Consider the following 15,142-nt stretch of genomic DNA (forward strand, 5'->3'; position numbering starts at 1 on the left):
TGCTTGCCTCTTGGCTGAATGGAATTTTATTGAATGCGTACCCCTCATGTTGTTTCTGCCTCTGCTTCAGGTGTTTCGGGTCTCCTTTCTCCATCCGAATGGTCGCCTGTCCCTGCTGATGTCTGTCTGCCTCCCTGCCTATGGCCACTGTGTCTTATTGCCACTTGGTCTCTTTAGTGGGTGGGGAAATCCTTCTCACTTCCTTAAAATCTCTTCTAAATCTTGCCACACTGGTCATACTTACAGTCCTGTCTTCTTTTCTTTACTTCCAGACTTTTAAAAAGAGTAATATTTTCTGCCTTCCATTTCACCCCCCATTTTCTTCGCAATCCCCTGCTGTCTGCTTTTCGCCACCGCCAGTGCACCACTGAAGTGACTCTCGCCTGAGTCATCACTTACCTAGTGACAGCACAAGTGCGTGGCTTCCTTTCCATCCTTTCTGAACATTTGGCGTCTCCACCTACATTCTTGACTTTCCTCCTTTGACATCTTCCACCCTCTTGGCTCATGTTTGTCCTGCCACCCCTGGTCAGTTGCCATATGCAGGTCCGCATTTACATTTTTTCTGTCCCCATGTGGTAAACGTCTCCTCATTGTTAGGCCCATCCTCCAGCCTCGGGGGCGGCTGCTGTCCAGGACTCTGTCATGCTGAGAATGCCATGTTGTGTCTCCACACAGGCTGTGAGATGGTGGGAATCGCAGGGCATGCTGTATAGGTTCGAATGAACAAATGAGTGATTAAATGCATACCTCGTTTTTAGCGGGGCCTCAGGATGCAGAAACCTTGACTGCCTTTTTTTTTTTTTTTTTTTACATTATTTCATTTACTTCGAGTTTCATAGCTTTGTTATAGAGAGTTGTGGTTGCCGGAAACGTGATGAGTGGGGCATTTGCCCTGTGTGGCTAGAGGAAGCGCACAGCGCAAAATCAGGCAGGGTCTGGGAGATTCAAGATTAATGGAAACTATACAGAGCATTATTTCCTTTCATAGAGAATACTAAAAATAATTACAGTGATGTGAGCTCTTCTATAGAAATAGTCACCTTAAGTAGTAACTTTTGAAATGTCTGATTTATCATTTCCAAACCTCACACGTATTCCCCCTTGTAAGGGCTGCAGATACACTGAGCTGTCACTATGGGAACAGTGCTGATTTCTCTCCCCACTCCCCTTCCCAGTTATTTGCAAAATGAGATTACAGTTTGATACAGGACAGGGATTAGATGCCTCAATAACTGTATTTTATCAACACTTCTGACAAAGGTTACAACAAATGCAGTCTCCAAAATTTGAGGTTACCGTTGAGATTGATTTATGACTAATAGCCTGCAAATGTTAAATAGGCCTGAACTTGCAGACATGAATGTATAGAAAAGGAATGCATTCTTTTTCTTTTCTGTCTTTCTTTTTTTTTTTTTTTTAACTCTCCTGCCCAATGTGGGGCTCTAACTCACAACCCAAGACCAAGAGTCACATGTTCTACCGACTGAGCCAGCCAGGTGCCCCAAGGCAACACCATTTTTAGCTTGTCCTGTTTTATTTTGGAAAACAGTGGTTATTAGCCATCGTAATTTTAATCTGGGCTCCGGATACTTCTGGGCAAGTAGGGCTGAGTGAAGCTGATCCTAGAATCTTTCTCCTTCGATACCTAATGAAGTGAACACACTCTTCTGACTATTAAAAAATGTCTCCAGGAAAATCTCCCCAGCAAAGCCAATCGGCTTCATGCTTTCAGTAAACATTAAAATTTGGCAACCAAGAAAAGAAACAAGATGGTGGTTTGACTCTGTTGACGCTGTTCCCAGTGGTAAGAGAAAAGAAAATGTGTAGCAAAATCCTGAGAATTTTTATTCTGCTTCTCTCCATCCTTGTGCCCAGTCCAGTTTAGGGAAAATTAGATGGAAGAGGTGAATAGTCCGAACAGTCACAGAACAATCTTTGAGGCTAGAAGTTCTCTTTGACCATCTCAGAGTTTTACCAGAGGCGGGAAGAATTGCTGGGCGTCATTTTCCATAGTGAGTCTAGTCAACAGAGTGGCTTAAGTAAAAGGATATGGAGGAGGGGGTTCCTCTCAAATGGTAATAAGTCCACAGGAGGGGAGTCCAGGTGAGTCCTCTACTCAGGAATGTCCTCAGGGAACCCTGTTCTTCCTTTCTGCTCTTCTTTCTGCTACCCTTACTGCACATAGATGGTCACAGGGCATTGGTGAAACTTTGCTGGAGGAAGTAGGGGAAAGCCAAAGTGGGGAAGGGCAGAAAGGCCTTCTCTTTACGTGATTTTGTCTTTCAGCTTGGAGAGGAAAACTCCTATCCCTGTAATAGTGTCACATAATCACGTCCAGCCATAAATGAGGCTGCCTTCCCATCTTTGGGAAGGGAAGGCAACAGAGATGAGACTAGATGTTAAAAAGACAATTTTGTGTCTGCCTGAGACTGAAGCCTGAGGACACACTGCTGTGGGAATAGGATTACCTTTGTTCAGAGGGGGCACTAAAAGAAAAGTCCGTGAAAGAGACCTCCAGCCCAGATGCTGTATATCCCCTTCACTGTGCTCCCTCCCTCCTTGCCCTCCAGCTATAGACATGTATAGGCTGCAGTGCCCAAACTTTTCTGCTGTAGCTTGGAGATGAAGATTAAAGGTCTCAGATAAAATAGGAAGGGTGTCAGGGAAAATTAATTTGCATCACATATGAGCAAACAGACGGTCTCAGTAGAGCTGCCCACAGTAAGATGAACACTTGAATGCCTATCGTACTGAAAGAAGAAAAAAGAAAAGAAAGGAACACAGGAATCCAAAGAGATGAGGAATTCGGGCCGCGAGAAAGCATTACCCAGAGTGGAATATTGCTTTGGGTTCTATAAAAACGCCAGTGACTTAAATAAAGCGGGTGTTCAAAGAAGAAATGACACAAGTGGAACAGAGAACGTGACAAGTCGAGGAAACAAGTGAGGACCAAAACGGCACCGTGTCGGGACTGAAGTCAGAAACAGAGAAGAGCCTGATGAACGTTTCTAAACATCTGGAGGGAAGGCTTGAGATGGTTATAACAAAGAGGGAAACAGAGATACTAAAGAATAAGAGGAAAGGTGATAGCTTTGGAGGACAGAGATCATCTGAATGAATATAATGAACAACTCTGAAAACTCTGAAAGAGGGAATTCAACAGAATTCAGAAAGAAAGTGTTAGGAGGTAAAATAGGGAAATTTCCCCCCGCGTGAAGAACTGAGTCTACATATAGGAAGGACAGTAGGGGGGCGCCTGGGTGGCTCAGTTGGTTAAAGGACCGACTCTTGGTTTCAGCTCAGGTCATGATCTCACAGTTCATGGGTTTGAGCCCTGTGTCGGGCTCTGTGCTGACAATGCACAGGTTGCTTGGGTTTCTATCTCCCTTTCTCTCTATAAACTTAAAAAAAAAAAAAAAAAAAAAAAAAAAAGGGAAGGACATAGTAGGATGTAGGAAAACTCAATTAGAGAATCTTGGGTGAGGGGGGTGGTAGTGGTGGAGGAGGATATTGGTCCAAAGCAATTGACATAAAAAAATAACACTGGTTATTAATGAAATTTGAGAATATAGAGATAATTCTTGAGATGCCCAGGCAGGAAAGGCATATTCCTTATAAAAAGGTAAAAAAAAAAAAAAAAAAAAAAAAAAAGGCGGTGGCACCCAGGTGGCTCAGTTGCTTAAGCATTCGACTTCAGCTTAGGTCATGATCTCACGGTTTGTGGGTTTGAGCCCCTCATCTGGCTCTGTGCTGACAGCTCAGAGCCCGGAGCCTGCTTTGGATTCTGTGTGTTTCTCTCCCTCCCCTGCTTGTGCTGTCTCTTTCTCAAAAATAAATAAACATTTTAAAAAAATGAAATGGTCTCCTTTCCTGAAAACGGAGGTATTTTTAAAAAATATACTAACAATACAATGAAAAGGTTAAAAAACAAAAACAAAAACAAAAACAAAAACCCAACCCACAACCCAGTGCAGCCACATTGAATGCGAGAAAACTGTGCCACAGTGTTCCCAGAGTTCTGAGGGATAGAAAATAGGATCAGGAGCGTCCTATCCTGGCAGTTATTCACAGATGAAAGGACAGGTAGATGTTTTCAAAAAACATCTGAAAAAATATCATGAAAGAACTCAGAAGCTATGGCATCTATGAATCCTTCTGAAAAGTAGCTGCTTGCTGATAAAATCTGGCCATGAATCAAAATACAGGACTTATCTAAAGAGAAATTGTGGCAAAAGGACTAGTACTGGTGTGAGCACTAAATGCAAGTAAGTAGACAACTAAGCTAACAACTCAGGGAGCTACAGGTATAGAATAGAATTATGTTTTAACTTTATTTGGAAATTATTTCAAACTTTGCAAAAAAATTTATAAAAATAGAACACAGAATACTCAAATTCTCTAAGGACTTGTTTTTACCTTAACCAAAGTGCAGTTACCAAATTCAGGAAGTTTTAACACTAGTATTCAATGTACAGGCCATTTTCCTGTTCAGGCAGTTGTCCCAGTAAATGACCTTTATAGTTTTTCCCCATCTCTGGTTCAGTATCCAGTCCAGGATCATGCATTTCTTTCTCCCTTCCCCTCCCTTCCCCTTCTTTTCTTTTTTAAAACTATATTTATTTTTAAAGCAAGAGAGAGCCCAGGTCGGGGAGGGGCAGAGAGCAGGAGAGAGAAAGAATCCCAAGCAGGCTCCACACCCAGCATGGAGCCCGACATGGGGCTTGAACTCACGAACAGAACTGTGAGATCCTGCATGACCTGAGCCGAAATCAAGAGTCAGACGCTTAACCGACTGAGCCACCCAGGTGCCCCCAGGATCATGTATTTCATTCACTGACTTCAGTCTCTTCTCATTTTCTTTACCTGGAATGCTGCTTCTGCCTTTTTTCAGTCAAAATTTTATGACTTGACTCTTTTTTCTTTTAAAGAACAGGCCAATGATGAGGTATAAAATCCTTCATTTTGGGTTTGTGATGTTTCATCACGATGGTTATACATTTTTAGCAAGAAGATAATTGATGTTGTATCCTTCCAAGAGTCATGTGATGTTGCTTTATCCCATTTATTGGTGGTGTTAATTTTGATCGAGTGTAAGTTTAAAACATTTGCAAGGTAAAAAGAAAAAAAGGAAAGAAAAAGAAAAAAAATAGACAAATATAAAGAGAGTAGACGTCTAACAAAATCTGAGGTGGTAGAGTGGAAAGAAAATGGAAGAAAGCAACCACGAATAAAAATTAGAGACTAATTGACATGTGTGGGCACCGTGTAAAAAGAATTACTTCATACGTATTGGCCTTGCTCAGTCACAGTCCCCTGCCCTATGGCCACACAATCAACAGCATTCTTGACAAAGAACCATCCTATCCATGTGTGTGTGTATTAGAAGATACAAATATATTCATATACATATATTTATGTTAGAAGATACAAATATATTCATATACATATATATTTATATATACATATATATATATGTGGTTACAACAGGTTTTCAGGATACAAGGTTTAATAGACAAAAGTCAGTCATTATGTATCAGCAATGAACAAGTGGAGTTTGAAATTGAAAACTTAATACCATTTACATAAGCACTCCCCAAAATGAAATACTTAGGTAAGTTTAGTAATGTATGGACAGCATCTGAGGAAAAACTACAAAACTGTGATGAGCAAAATCAAAAAAGAATGAAATGAATGGAGATATCCTTTGTTCATGGACAGATTCTCAATACTGTCAAGATATTGACTCTTCCCAACATGATCTATAGATTTAACACAATTCCAGTCAAAATCCCAACAAGTTCTTTTGTGGATATTGACAAACTGATTCTGTAGTTTATGTGAAGAGGTTAAAGACCCCAAATAACCAACTCAGTATTGAAGAACAACAAAGTTGAAGGATTGACACTACCTGATTTCAAGACTTAGTATAGACAAATAGGTCAATGGAATACAGAGCTCAGAAATAGACTCACATAAATATAGGCAACTGATCTTTGACAAAGGAGGAAAGGCAATACAGTGGAACAAAGATTGTTTGTTCAACAGATAGTGCTGGAACAAGTGGATGTCCCCATGCAGAAAGGTGAATCTAGACACAGGTACTACCTCTTTTGTGAAAATTAAGTTGAAATGGATCATAGACCTAAATGTAAAATGCACAGCTATAAAACTCCTAGAAAATAAAATCAGGGAAAACCTAAATGACCTTGGGTACACTGGTGACTTTTTAGGTACAAGACCACCAAAAGCATGATCCACAAAAAAGGATTGATAAGCTGGACTTTAATGAAATTAAAAACTTTGCTTTGTTAAAGACAGTGTGAAAAGAGAATGAGAAGGTAAGTCACAGATTTGGGGAAAATATTTACGAAAGACACTTCTGATGAAGGACTGTTACTCAAAATATACAAAGAACTCTTAAAACTCAACAATAAGAAAATGAATAACTCAATTACAAAATGGACAAAAATCCTGAATAGACACATCACCAAAGAAGATACATAGATGGCAAATAGCATTTGAAAAGTTGCTCAACATCATATGCCATTAAGGAATTGTGAATTAACAATGAGATGATATGATACAACTATCAGGATGGCCCAAATCGAAAACATTTGGCAACACCAAATGCTGGTGAAACTGTAGAGTAACAGGAGCTCTGATTCGTTGCTGGTAGCGGTGCAAAATGGTAAAGCTGCTTTGGGAAGACAGTTTGGCAGTTTCTTACGAAACTAGACATACTGTTACCATAAGATCCAGAAATGGTGCTCTTTGGTATTTACCCAAATGAACTAAAAATATAATCCACACAATATCCTGTGCATAAGTGTTTATAACAGATTTATTCACAGTTATCAAAACTTGGAAGCAACCAAGATGTCCCTCAGTAGGTGAGTGGATAAATAAAAACTATGGTCATCCAGATGATGGAATATTACTCAGCACCCAAAAGAAATGGCCTGTTAAGCCATGGAACCACATGGAGGAATGTTAAATGCATATTACTAAGTGAAAGAAGCCTATTGGAAAAGGCTACATATTATATGGTTCCAAAGATATGACATTCTATCAAAAGCAAAACTATGGAGACATTAAAAAGATAGTGGTTGTTAGGGAATAAGGGAGGGGGGAGGGAATTATGAATAGGGAGAATACTAAAGATTGTTGGGGCAGTGGCACTACTTTGGTCATACTACAAAGAAGCCGATTGGAAAAGGCTACATATTGTATGGTTCCAAAGATATGACATTCTATCAAAAGCAAAACTATGGAGACATTAAAAAGATAGTGGTTGTTAGGGAATAAGGGAGGGGGGAGGGAATTATGAATAGGGAGAATACTAAAGATTGTTGGGGCAGTGGCACTACTTTGGTCATACTACAGAGGTGGATACATGTCTTCATATATTCATCAGAACTCAGAGAATGTACAGCACCAAGATTGAACCTAATGAAAACAATGAACTTTGGGTATTAATGATGTGTCAATGTATGTTCAGTGCCTATAACAAATGTACCACTGTGGTGTGGGATGTTGATAATGTGGGAGGTTGTGTGTGTGGGGGGGCAGGGAATGTATGGGAAATGTTGATACTTTCTGTTCAATTTTGCTGTGAACCTAAAACTCTCTAAAATATAAAATTTATTAATTGAAAAAAAGTATGTAATTTACCCGTAATAACATTAAATGTAAATGGATTAAACACTGATTAAAAGAGGGTTGGCAGAGATTGTCAGGATGAATTTTTTAAAAGCATGATCTAACTATATAAGATTATATAAACTATATAATGTTTATAAGAGACACAGCATAGATTCAAAGACAGAAATGGGTTCAAAATAAAAGGACGGAACAAGATATTACATGCCAACAGTAACCAAAAACAAGTTGGAGTGGCTATACTAATATCAGACAAAATAGGCTTTTGAGACAAAACTTTTTACCGAAGACAGAGAAAGATATTTTATAATAAAAAAATCAAAATGTAACAATTATAAATATATATGCACCTAATAATAAAGCCCCAAAATATGCAAAGCAAAACTTGATAGAATTAAAGGAGGAAAGACAATTCAACAATAAAAGTTAGAGACTCCAATACCTTATTTTGGTAATAGATGGAAGAACAGCAACTTGTTGAGAGAAGATCAACAAGGAAATAAAAGCTTGAACAACACTATGAATCAGCTAAACCTAATAGTCATCTATAGACTATTCCACCCGAGAGGAACAGAATACACCTTCTTCTCGGGCACACATGGAACATTCTCCAGGAGAGACCATAAAATAAGTCTCAGTGAATTTAAAAGGATTGAAATCATGTGAAGTAGGTTTTGGCTTGTGCGATTCAAAAATGTCAAGGCCGGGGCACCTGGGTGGCTCAGCCGGTTAAGCACCCAACTTCTGCTCAGGTCATGATCTCATGGTTTGTGAGTTTGAGCACCACTTCAGGCTCTGGAGCCTGGAGCCTACTTCACATTCAGTGTCTATCCCTCTCTCTGCCCCTTTCCAGCTTACACACTCTCTCTCTTTCAAAAATAAACGTTAAAAAAAATTCGAAAGGAGCCCCTGGGTGGCTCAGTCCGTTAAGCGTGTGACTTTGGCTCAGGTCATGATCTCACGGTCTGTGGGTTCAAGCCCTGTGTCGGGCTCTGTGCTGACAGCTCAGAGCCTGGAGCCTGCTTCGGATTCTGTGTCTCCCCCTCTCTCTCTCTACCCCTCCCCTGTTTGCACTCTGTCTCTCTCAAAAATATTTAAAAAAAATTTTTTTTTAATTCAAAAATGTCAAAGCCACAAAAGGGAAGAGTGAGGAATGAGTTAGGTTAAATCTGACCTACTAAATGAACTTATTATCCTAAATTGGATACTGGACCAGAAGAAGAAAAAAACATTTCCTTTAAAAAAATCAGTACCATAAGTATTCCAAACTTCTGTGGAAATTCAGGCACAATTACTCCCTCCAAGAAAGAGGGGGACTCTCTCCATAACTTGTTCTTGAAAGTGTTGAATGATTTTTCAGATGTTTATTAATCATTTGTATTTTCTCTCTTGTGAATTACCTGTTTTTATCCATTTATCCTCACTGTAGGTATTTCTCAGTCTGAAGTCTCATTGATTTTTTTTTCTTCTGTTTTAATTTTTAAATTATAAAACAGCTTGTTTAAAAAATAAATTGTATAGGGGCACCTGGGTGGCTCAGTCAGTTGAGCATCCGACTTCGGTCAGGTCATGATCTCTTGGTTCGTGAGTTCGAGCTCCACGTCAGGCTCTGTGCTGACAGCTCAGAGCCTGGAGCCTGCTTCAGATTCTGTGTCCCCCTCTCTCTTCGCCCCACCCCTGCTTGTGCTCTCTCTGTCTTTCAAAAATGAATAAACATAAAAAAATTTTTTTTAATAAAATAAAAAATAAACTGTATAAATGGGCATAAAGGAAAAAAGGCCCTTTCATCTCCGCTTCCCACTCTCCAGATGTTCTCCCTCTTATTTTAGTTTTTAAAGCTTGTCTCCCACCCTTATTCTCCTTCCTTGCACTCTTTAAAAATTTCTAAATATTTTTTGTGAATTACTCATGGAACAAAAGCATACATCTTTAATAGACTAGGAAAACGGAGTTTGCAGTGGAAAAACTGTATGTTAACCTCAATAGATTTTGTGATAAGTGTAATTTTAGGTTCAACACACACGTTTATGTCTATTTAAGAACTTTAAAATTCTGAAGATCTCATAGCAAAGCATAGATATAATTAATACATAATCAGAAATAAGACCATAAACTACATGCAGTGAGCTAATAGCTTAAATTCTGGGCTGTTGGAAACCGTTCCATAGTCTTTGGTGTTATCCTTTGATTTGGAAAAGAAAGCACACAGGAATGTGTTCACCTGTGTGGAACACAGCTTTCACAAGTGTGAGCTGAAATTGATATGTCACATAATAAACTCTGCATGGTACAGATTGGGGGGGAGGGGTGAGTCATCTCTCACAGGATTAACTAACTGAACCTTTTGCATTTATCTGTCATAGAATAATAGAATTTTAGAAGTAAACACCCCTTAGAACATCTCTTCTAACTTCCTTATTTTATGGGTGAAAAACTAATGCCTGGAATGTGGTAGATGTGAAATGAGGCCCATGCGGCATAAGCAGCCTGTTCCCAGCCATCCAGGAGTTAGTGACACTTGATCTGTGTGACTTCGGCGAAGGAGCCAGCATGTTAACAGCGAAGCTTTCACTCGTTCGTTTAACAAATGGGCGAAACATTTATTGAATGTTGGAGATAGGGCATGTACCGAAGGAGGGGAGTCATTCAGGTCCTAAATGACTTGTAAATTAACGACTGTACATGATGTAGTAACCTTTTGTTCTTTTTTCATTGCCAGTGAGGAAGGCCAATTGCTTTAGCTGCCCTGGAGCCTGGGAATGTGACATGTGGAATGAGAAATAGGCCTCTCTGTGGACTTTTGTGACGAACTGAACTTTTTTGTGTGTGTTTTTTTCCAGCTAGAAGAAGAGAGATCTGTGCTCAATAATCAGTTGTTAGAAATGAAAAAGAGGTAGGCTTTCTTTTTGTGTTTATTGTTGTGTGTGTGTGTGTTTAATGAGGAAAATGTCAGAACATGACGTGTATGGTGACTGTAGAAAACACGTCACCTCCTTATTGTTCAGAAGATTGGATTGTGATGGTTTGGTGCTCATAACAGGTGAATGATGAAAATTTATTTCAAAAGTCACAGTCTTAATTACAAAGACAAAGGACAGGTTAATTTTTAAGCCATGGTCAGTTGAATTTATTCAGAAATGTTCTAAAATCAGATTGTCTCATTATACTGCTGTTACCTCTTCTTTTCAGTAACTGAAAATGCTGTAATCTTATGTAGAGTAATCGATCTGCATATAAATACTGATTGCATTATATAAAAATTTGAACTTTTCAATAATAATGTGTTAGCATCAATTTGAATGTTTCTGTTTTCTAAGAAAGAGCTTTTTTCTCTGTTACTCTTTGATGATAATCAAATGATATTTAAATGGAAACCTTCCAGCACTTTGGAGTAAGGGTAAATGGGGCCACAGAAGTAACTGTTTAGAAGCCTGATGCTTACGTATCTTGACAGTCTCTGTCTGCTCTTGTAAAATGTGCAGTTTGTGTCTAGAGAAATTCTGTGCTTTACGCTGCGTGCTGGGCAGATGGGTGGGTACTGTTGCCGAGAACCACAGCCCTGATGGTGGTTCGCTGAGTAGATGTGCGTCACGACAGTGACGTAATTTTCTCTTCTTGAAAACAGAACTAAACATAATTCTTTAAGAAGAGCTTAATCAAGAATTCATCCACGCTCTTGCGAAGTATTTTATTATTCTTTCTGGTCGGGAAGAGGAAGTTTCTCTCCCTGACCACTGACACACGTGTTTTACTCTGGCAGTCTGCTCCTGCCAGCATGGCGGTGGCTTAGGAATTGAGGGCTTTCTTTAGCCCACAGAGATATTGGGATCCACAAGAAACATTCCAAAGGACATTAGGCTTCAAGTCCAGGAGTGTCTTTCCTCCTTTCTTGTTTAATTAAGAAATCCTTAGATTCATTCTTTCTTAAAGTTTCCTACCAGAATGCACACAGAATGCATCACTGCCCCCACCCCGTCCTTGTGTAGGCAGCCAGCTCTGCGAGGGTGGGCCTCAGGATATTTCCATTTTACATAAATAAGGCTCCATTTCTTTAAAGAGAACCTCCTTATGCAGTTATCAAGGATATGTGAAAAAAAATTGATAGGGCTCGTTCCTGTCCCATTCTGCCAGGAGAGCATGGGAAAAATGGGCTGGTGTAAGTAAGCGAGTACTGACATTATCCCTTTGTGTTCACAATTCACAAACTTAATCTCAGGACAACCCCGCAAAATATATGGTGGGGCCTGCATTTATAAAGGATGAAAGTAGAGCCCAAAATGTTGGGCAACTTAGCCAAGAACCCAGATGCAAGCGTAAGACAGAGGGTGTCAGATGTTCATGCTGGCTCTTTTCTCACTGTACATTTATTTATTGTTCATTTTAAATCTTTTTTTTTTCCTTTAAAGAATAAAGCTGCTATGCTTCATTAGTCTTTTCCATGTGACTTTAAATTACATGTCTTTCAAAATGTGAGCAGGCCTGTGACTTTTTTCTTGGCTTAAAAAGGTAGAACAAGTTTGGGGGCTTGTTAAGGCCACTTCTTAATTCACCATCTTTGCTCCCATTTTAATTCCTGGATAAGTTTAGGAGAATGTCTCCTGAAAATCACTCTTTATATCAATAAATGCTGATAAACATGGTAATTGTTTCTGAAAGTGAAAATTTTGAAAACCTAACTTACCCTATTTGGCGCTGTTTTTTGGTCAAATTAATCGTCATGGAAAGTTGTGTCTATTTCTGAAATCTGAGTGCAGATCTATTTTAGCTAATAATTTGGGCCCTTAAGTGTCCTCTACTTCTCATTAAGTAGTAGGGTTCTTGTTATGTTGCATTTTTAAAGCTTGCCCAGTAACACTGTAAGGTACTTGCTTCATGCTAGAATTTATTTCTAAGGTAAGTAGTAAGGAAAGAATCCGGGTAATATGTTCCCTGGAAGGGAAAGGCCCTTAGAGCCGTTCTTTCACACCGTGTTTATCTTCCCTTCTTGATACCTTAAGTGTCCTCTAAAAGCCAGTGTGATAATGGATAATGTGTAGATCTATGTGTGTAATAGTTAAGTAAATTTAGCATGGAGTACTGAAAAGAATTTGATAACGCTCTTAATTTAAGTCTGGAAAGTACTTAAATCATAAAGATGTTTGCAATGTAGTTGTTGACGCAAGAACGGAGATCTTAGTCAAGGGCTTAATTCAGAAGTGATCATTGAACATACATAGTCAAGATAGTATCTAAGTGTGGCATTGAAATGGTCATTGTATTGAAGTGCAGAACTTCTGACCCTGAGGCACAGACTGCTTCTCGTTAAGTAGTAGGGTCTTCCTGTATTTGCTATGGTTTTTTGGTACCTAAACATTAAATTGCAAGCAATCTGTAGTTCAGGTTTTTCTCTTAACTTAAAAGTACAATCGTTATTTTGGAAGCTGGTTTCCAAGTCGGGTGGACCTCTTTCAAACCAGGCTCCAAGATACCTGACCCAGCAGAGCCAACCTCGAATTGCTCTAACTGACCGAAGTGGACAAGTGTGCTCCCCTGTCCACTAAAGCCTACAGCAGATTTGGGAACACGTTTGGCCTCCCTCCCTTCTCTAGGCTTTTTGATGTCAAAGCAGGGACTCTGGAGCTCAAATGTTAGACGTGGACTTCTTGGAGTCAGAATTAATTCTGTTAGTGTAAATGCGGGATAAATGTCAGGAATGGAAACTGGTTGGCGACCCCGTCTGAGAGACCGGGTCTAAAGCAGTCCCGTGCTACTCCAGCTCGTTAAGCTCAGTGTGGGTTGCTGACTGTCTGACTGTCTCGAGCTTGCGCTACTTATCAATGCTCATTTCACCCTCTCTTTTCCCTTCCCTACTCCTGCTTCCTTTGCTCTATCTGTGTGTCTTTAATGGTAAGACTAAAGAAAGTCTATCCACGTTATAATAAATAAATTTCATATATTTTTAGTAAAACAACTTGTTGTATATATTTTTTGGCTGCCTTTGTCCCTCTGTGTCTTGCTTTTGTTTTGTAAAATATTCCTAGCAGCATACACACACACACACACACACACACACACACACACACACACACACACACACACACCGGTTTTAGATCTATATACAGCAAAGAGATTCAGTGAAAATTTAGTTCTCCTTACATTACCTGCATTTCTTTTCATGTTTCTAATGTTTGGTTCTTGCTATCTTGCATTTTTTAAGCTTGCCCAGTTACACTTTAAGGTATTTGCTTCATTACTAGAATTTATTTCTTAAATAAGTAGTAAGGAAAGAATCTGGGTAATATGTTCCCTGGAAGGGAAAGGTATCTGGCCCTTAGAGCCGATCTTTCACACCGTGTTTATATCTTCCCTTCTCGATACCTTCAGCAGCACCAAGTCCTTCTAGCCAGCATGGCTTCAGAGTGTGGCACAGGCGCTCCTGTCAGTGTGGTTTGTGACTCACATGTCAGTAACATTGGCATATATGGTTTAATTTCGTCCCTCTTGGTTTGCACAGTGGGATTAGGGCTTGGAAATAGCCCAAGAAGCCAGCAGTGAAGACCGGCCATGAAGACAAGCTGCCAAAGGCTATTTGTCCTGTCATTTGATGTATAAATCACAAGGCAGATCCCTTTCCTAACCATGTGTCTCTTGACAGCTTGTCCAAGACACGTTCAGCCTGCCATCTTCTTCGAAGGCGGCCTAATTAGGGGTCGTGTGTACGTGAGAAGCAAAGATTCCCGTACCTTTTACCTTCTATCATCTGCTGGTGTCTTTATCCCTCCCTGCCACAAAGACTCTGTGAGATTCTGGTTGCCTAGAGTTCTGATTATAGAAGAACTTAAATCTGTTCACCAACCCCCATATCCTGGTGTTTTTCAGTAAAAACAGTAAAACTACATTTTTCAAATTGGAGTTGGATTTCTCACCAAGTGAAGCTCTTGAAATAGTTTCCACAATGGAAGAAACTACCAAATAAGTTTAATTGAAACTTAAGGAGCCCAGGATTTTGTGGATAACTGTGGATAACGTCAGATATTTACTTTCCAGGTGGAAGAATACCTATATATTCCTCCCATTGAAATCTTTGCTTTGTTTTAACCTAAGCAAGACCCTATTTCCTAGCGAGGTATTCCTCACTTAGTAATTTAACAGCACCAATACCCACCCCCTCTCCAGTGTTCATATCATGCTTGGGTGTTGAATTCAAGAAATTTCTGTAAGTCTCAGATTCTTTTCTTACTACTTATTCTGGACTATAAGTGTAAGCCACACAATGAGATAAATGCAACACTTATATTTTCATCTTTGTGTAGAATTTCAATTTACCATAAATCATGAGAATTCTGTAATTCGTGTGCCGGATATCTTGGGTCTCACTAACCAGACATACATTCTGCCATTTCTAACCTGGGCCTCAGTTTCCGACTCTTCCAGTCAGTTCTCAAGCAGACTGAACCATGTGACATGCTCGTGTTGACCCAGTCCCTCCTTCTAGAACCGG

General features: G+C 39.6%; 1 protein-coding gene across 15 annotated transcripts in view; it reads left to right on the plus strand.

Annotated features, from left to right (window-relative positions):
• The window catches only part of CLIP1 (CAP-Gly domain containing linker protein 1), a 125,057-nt gene that overhangs the window by 102,261 nt on the left and 7,654 nt on the right, over positions 1-15,142 (plus strand). For 14 of the 15 annotated variants that reach the window (XM_078435848.2, XM_078435859.2, XM_078435856.2 and 11 more), the window contains one exon: positions 10,503-10,555. The exons of the other annotated variant lie outside the window; for it this stretch is intronic. In XM_078435848.2, coding sequence (XP_078291974.2) covers positions 10,503-10,555 — 53 coding nt within the window. The remainder of the gene's footprint in view (positions 1-10,502; positions 10,556-15,142) is intronic. 15 annotated transcript variants of the gene reach the window in all.

The sequence above is a fragment of the Panthera onca genome, chromosome D3 (genome assembly GCF_046562875.1).
Source record: "Panthera onca isolate mPanOnc1 chromosome D3, mPanOnc1 haplotype 2, whole genome shotgun sequence".
Lineage (NCBI taxonomy): Eukaryota > Metazoa > Chordata > Mammalia > Carnivora > Felidae > Panthera > Panthera onca.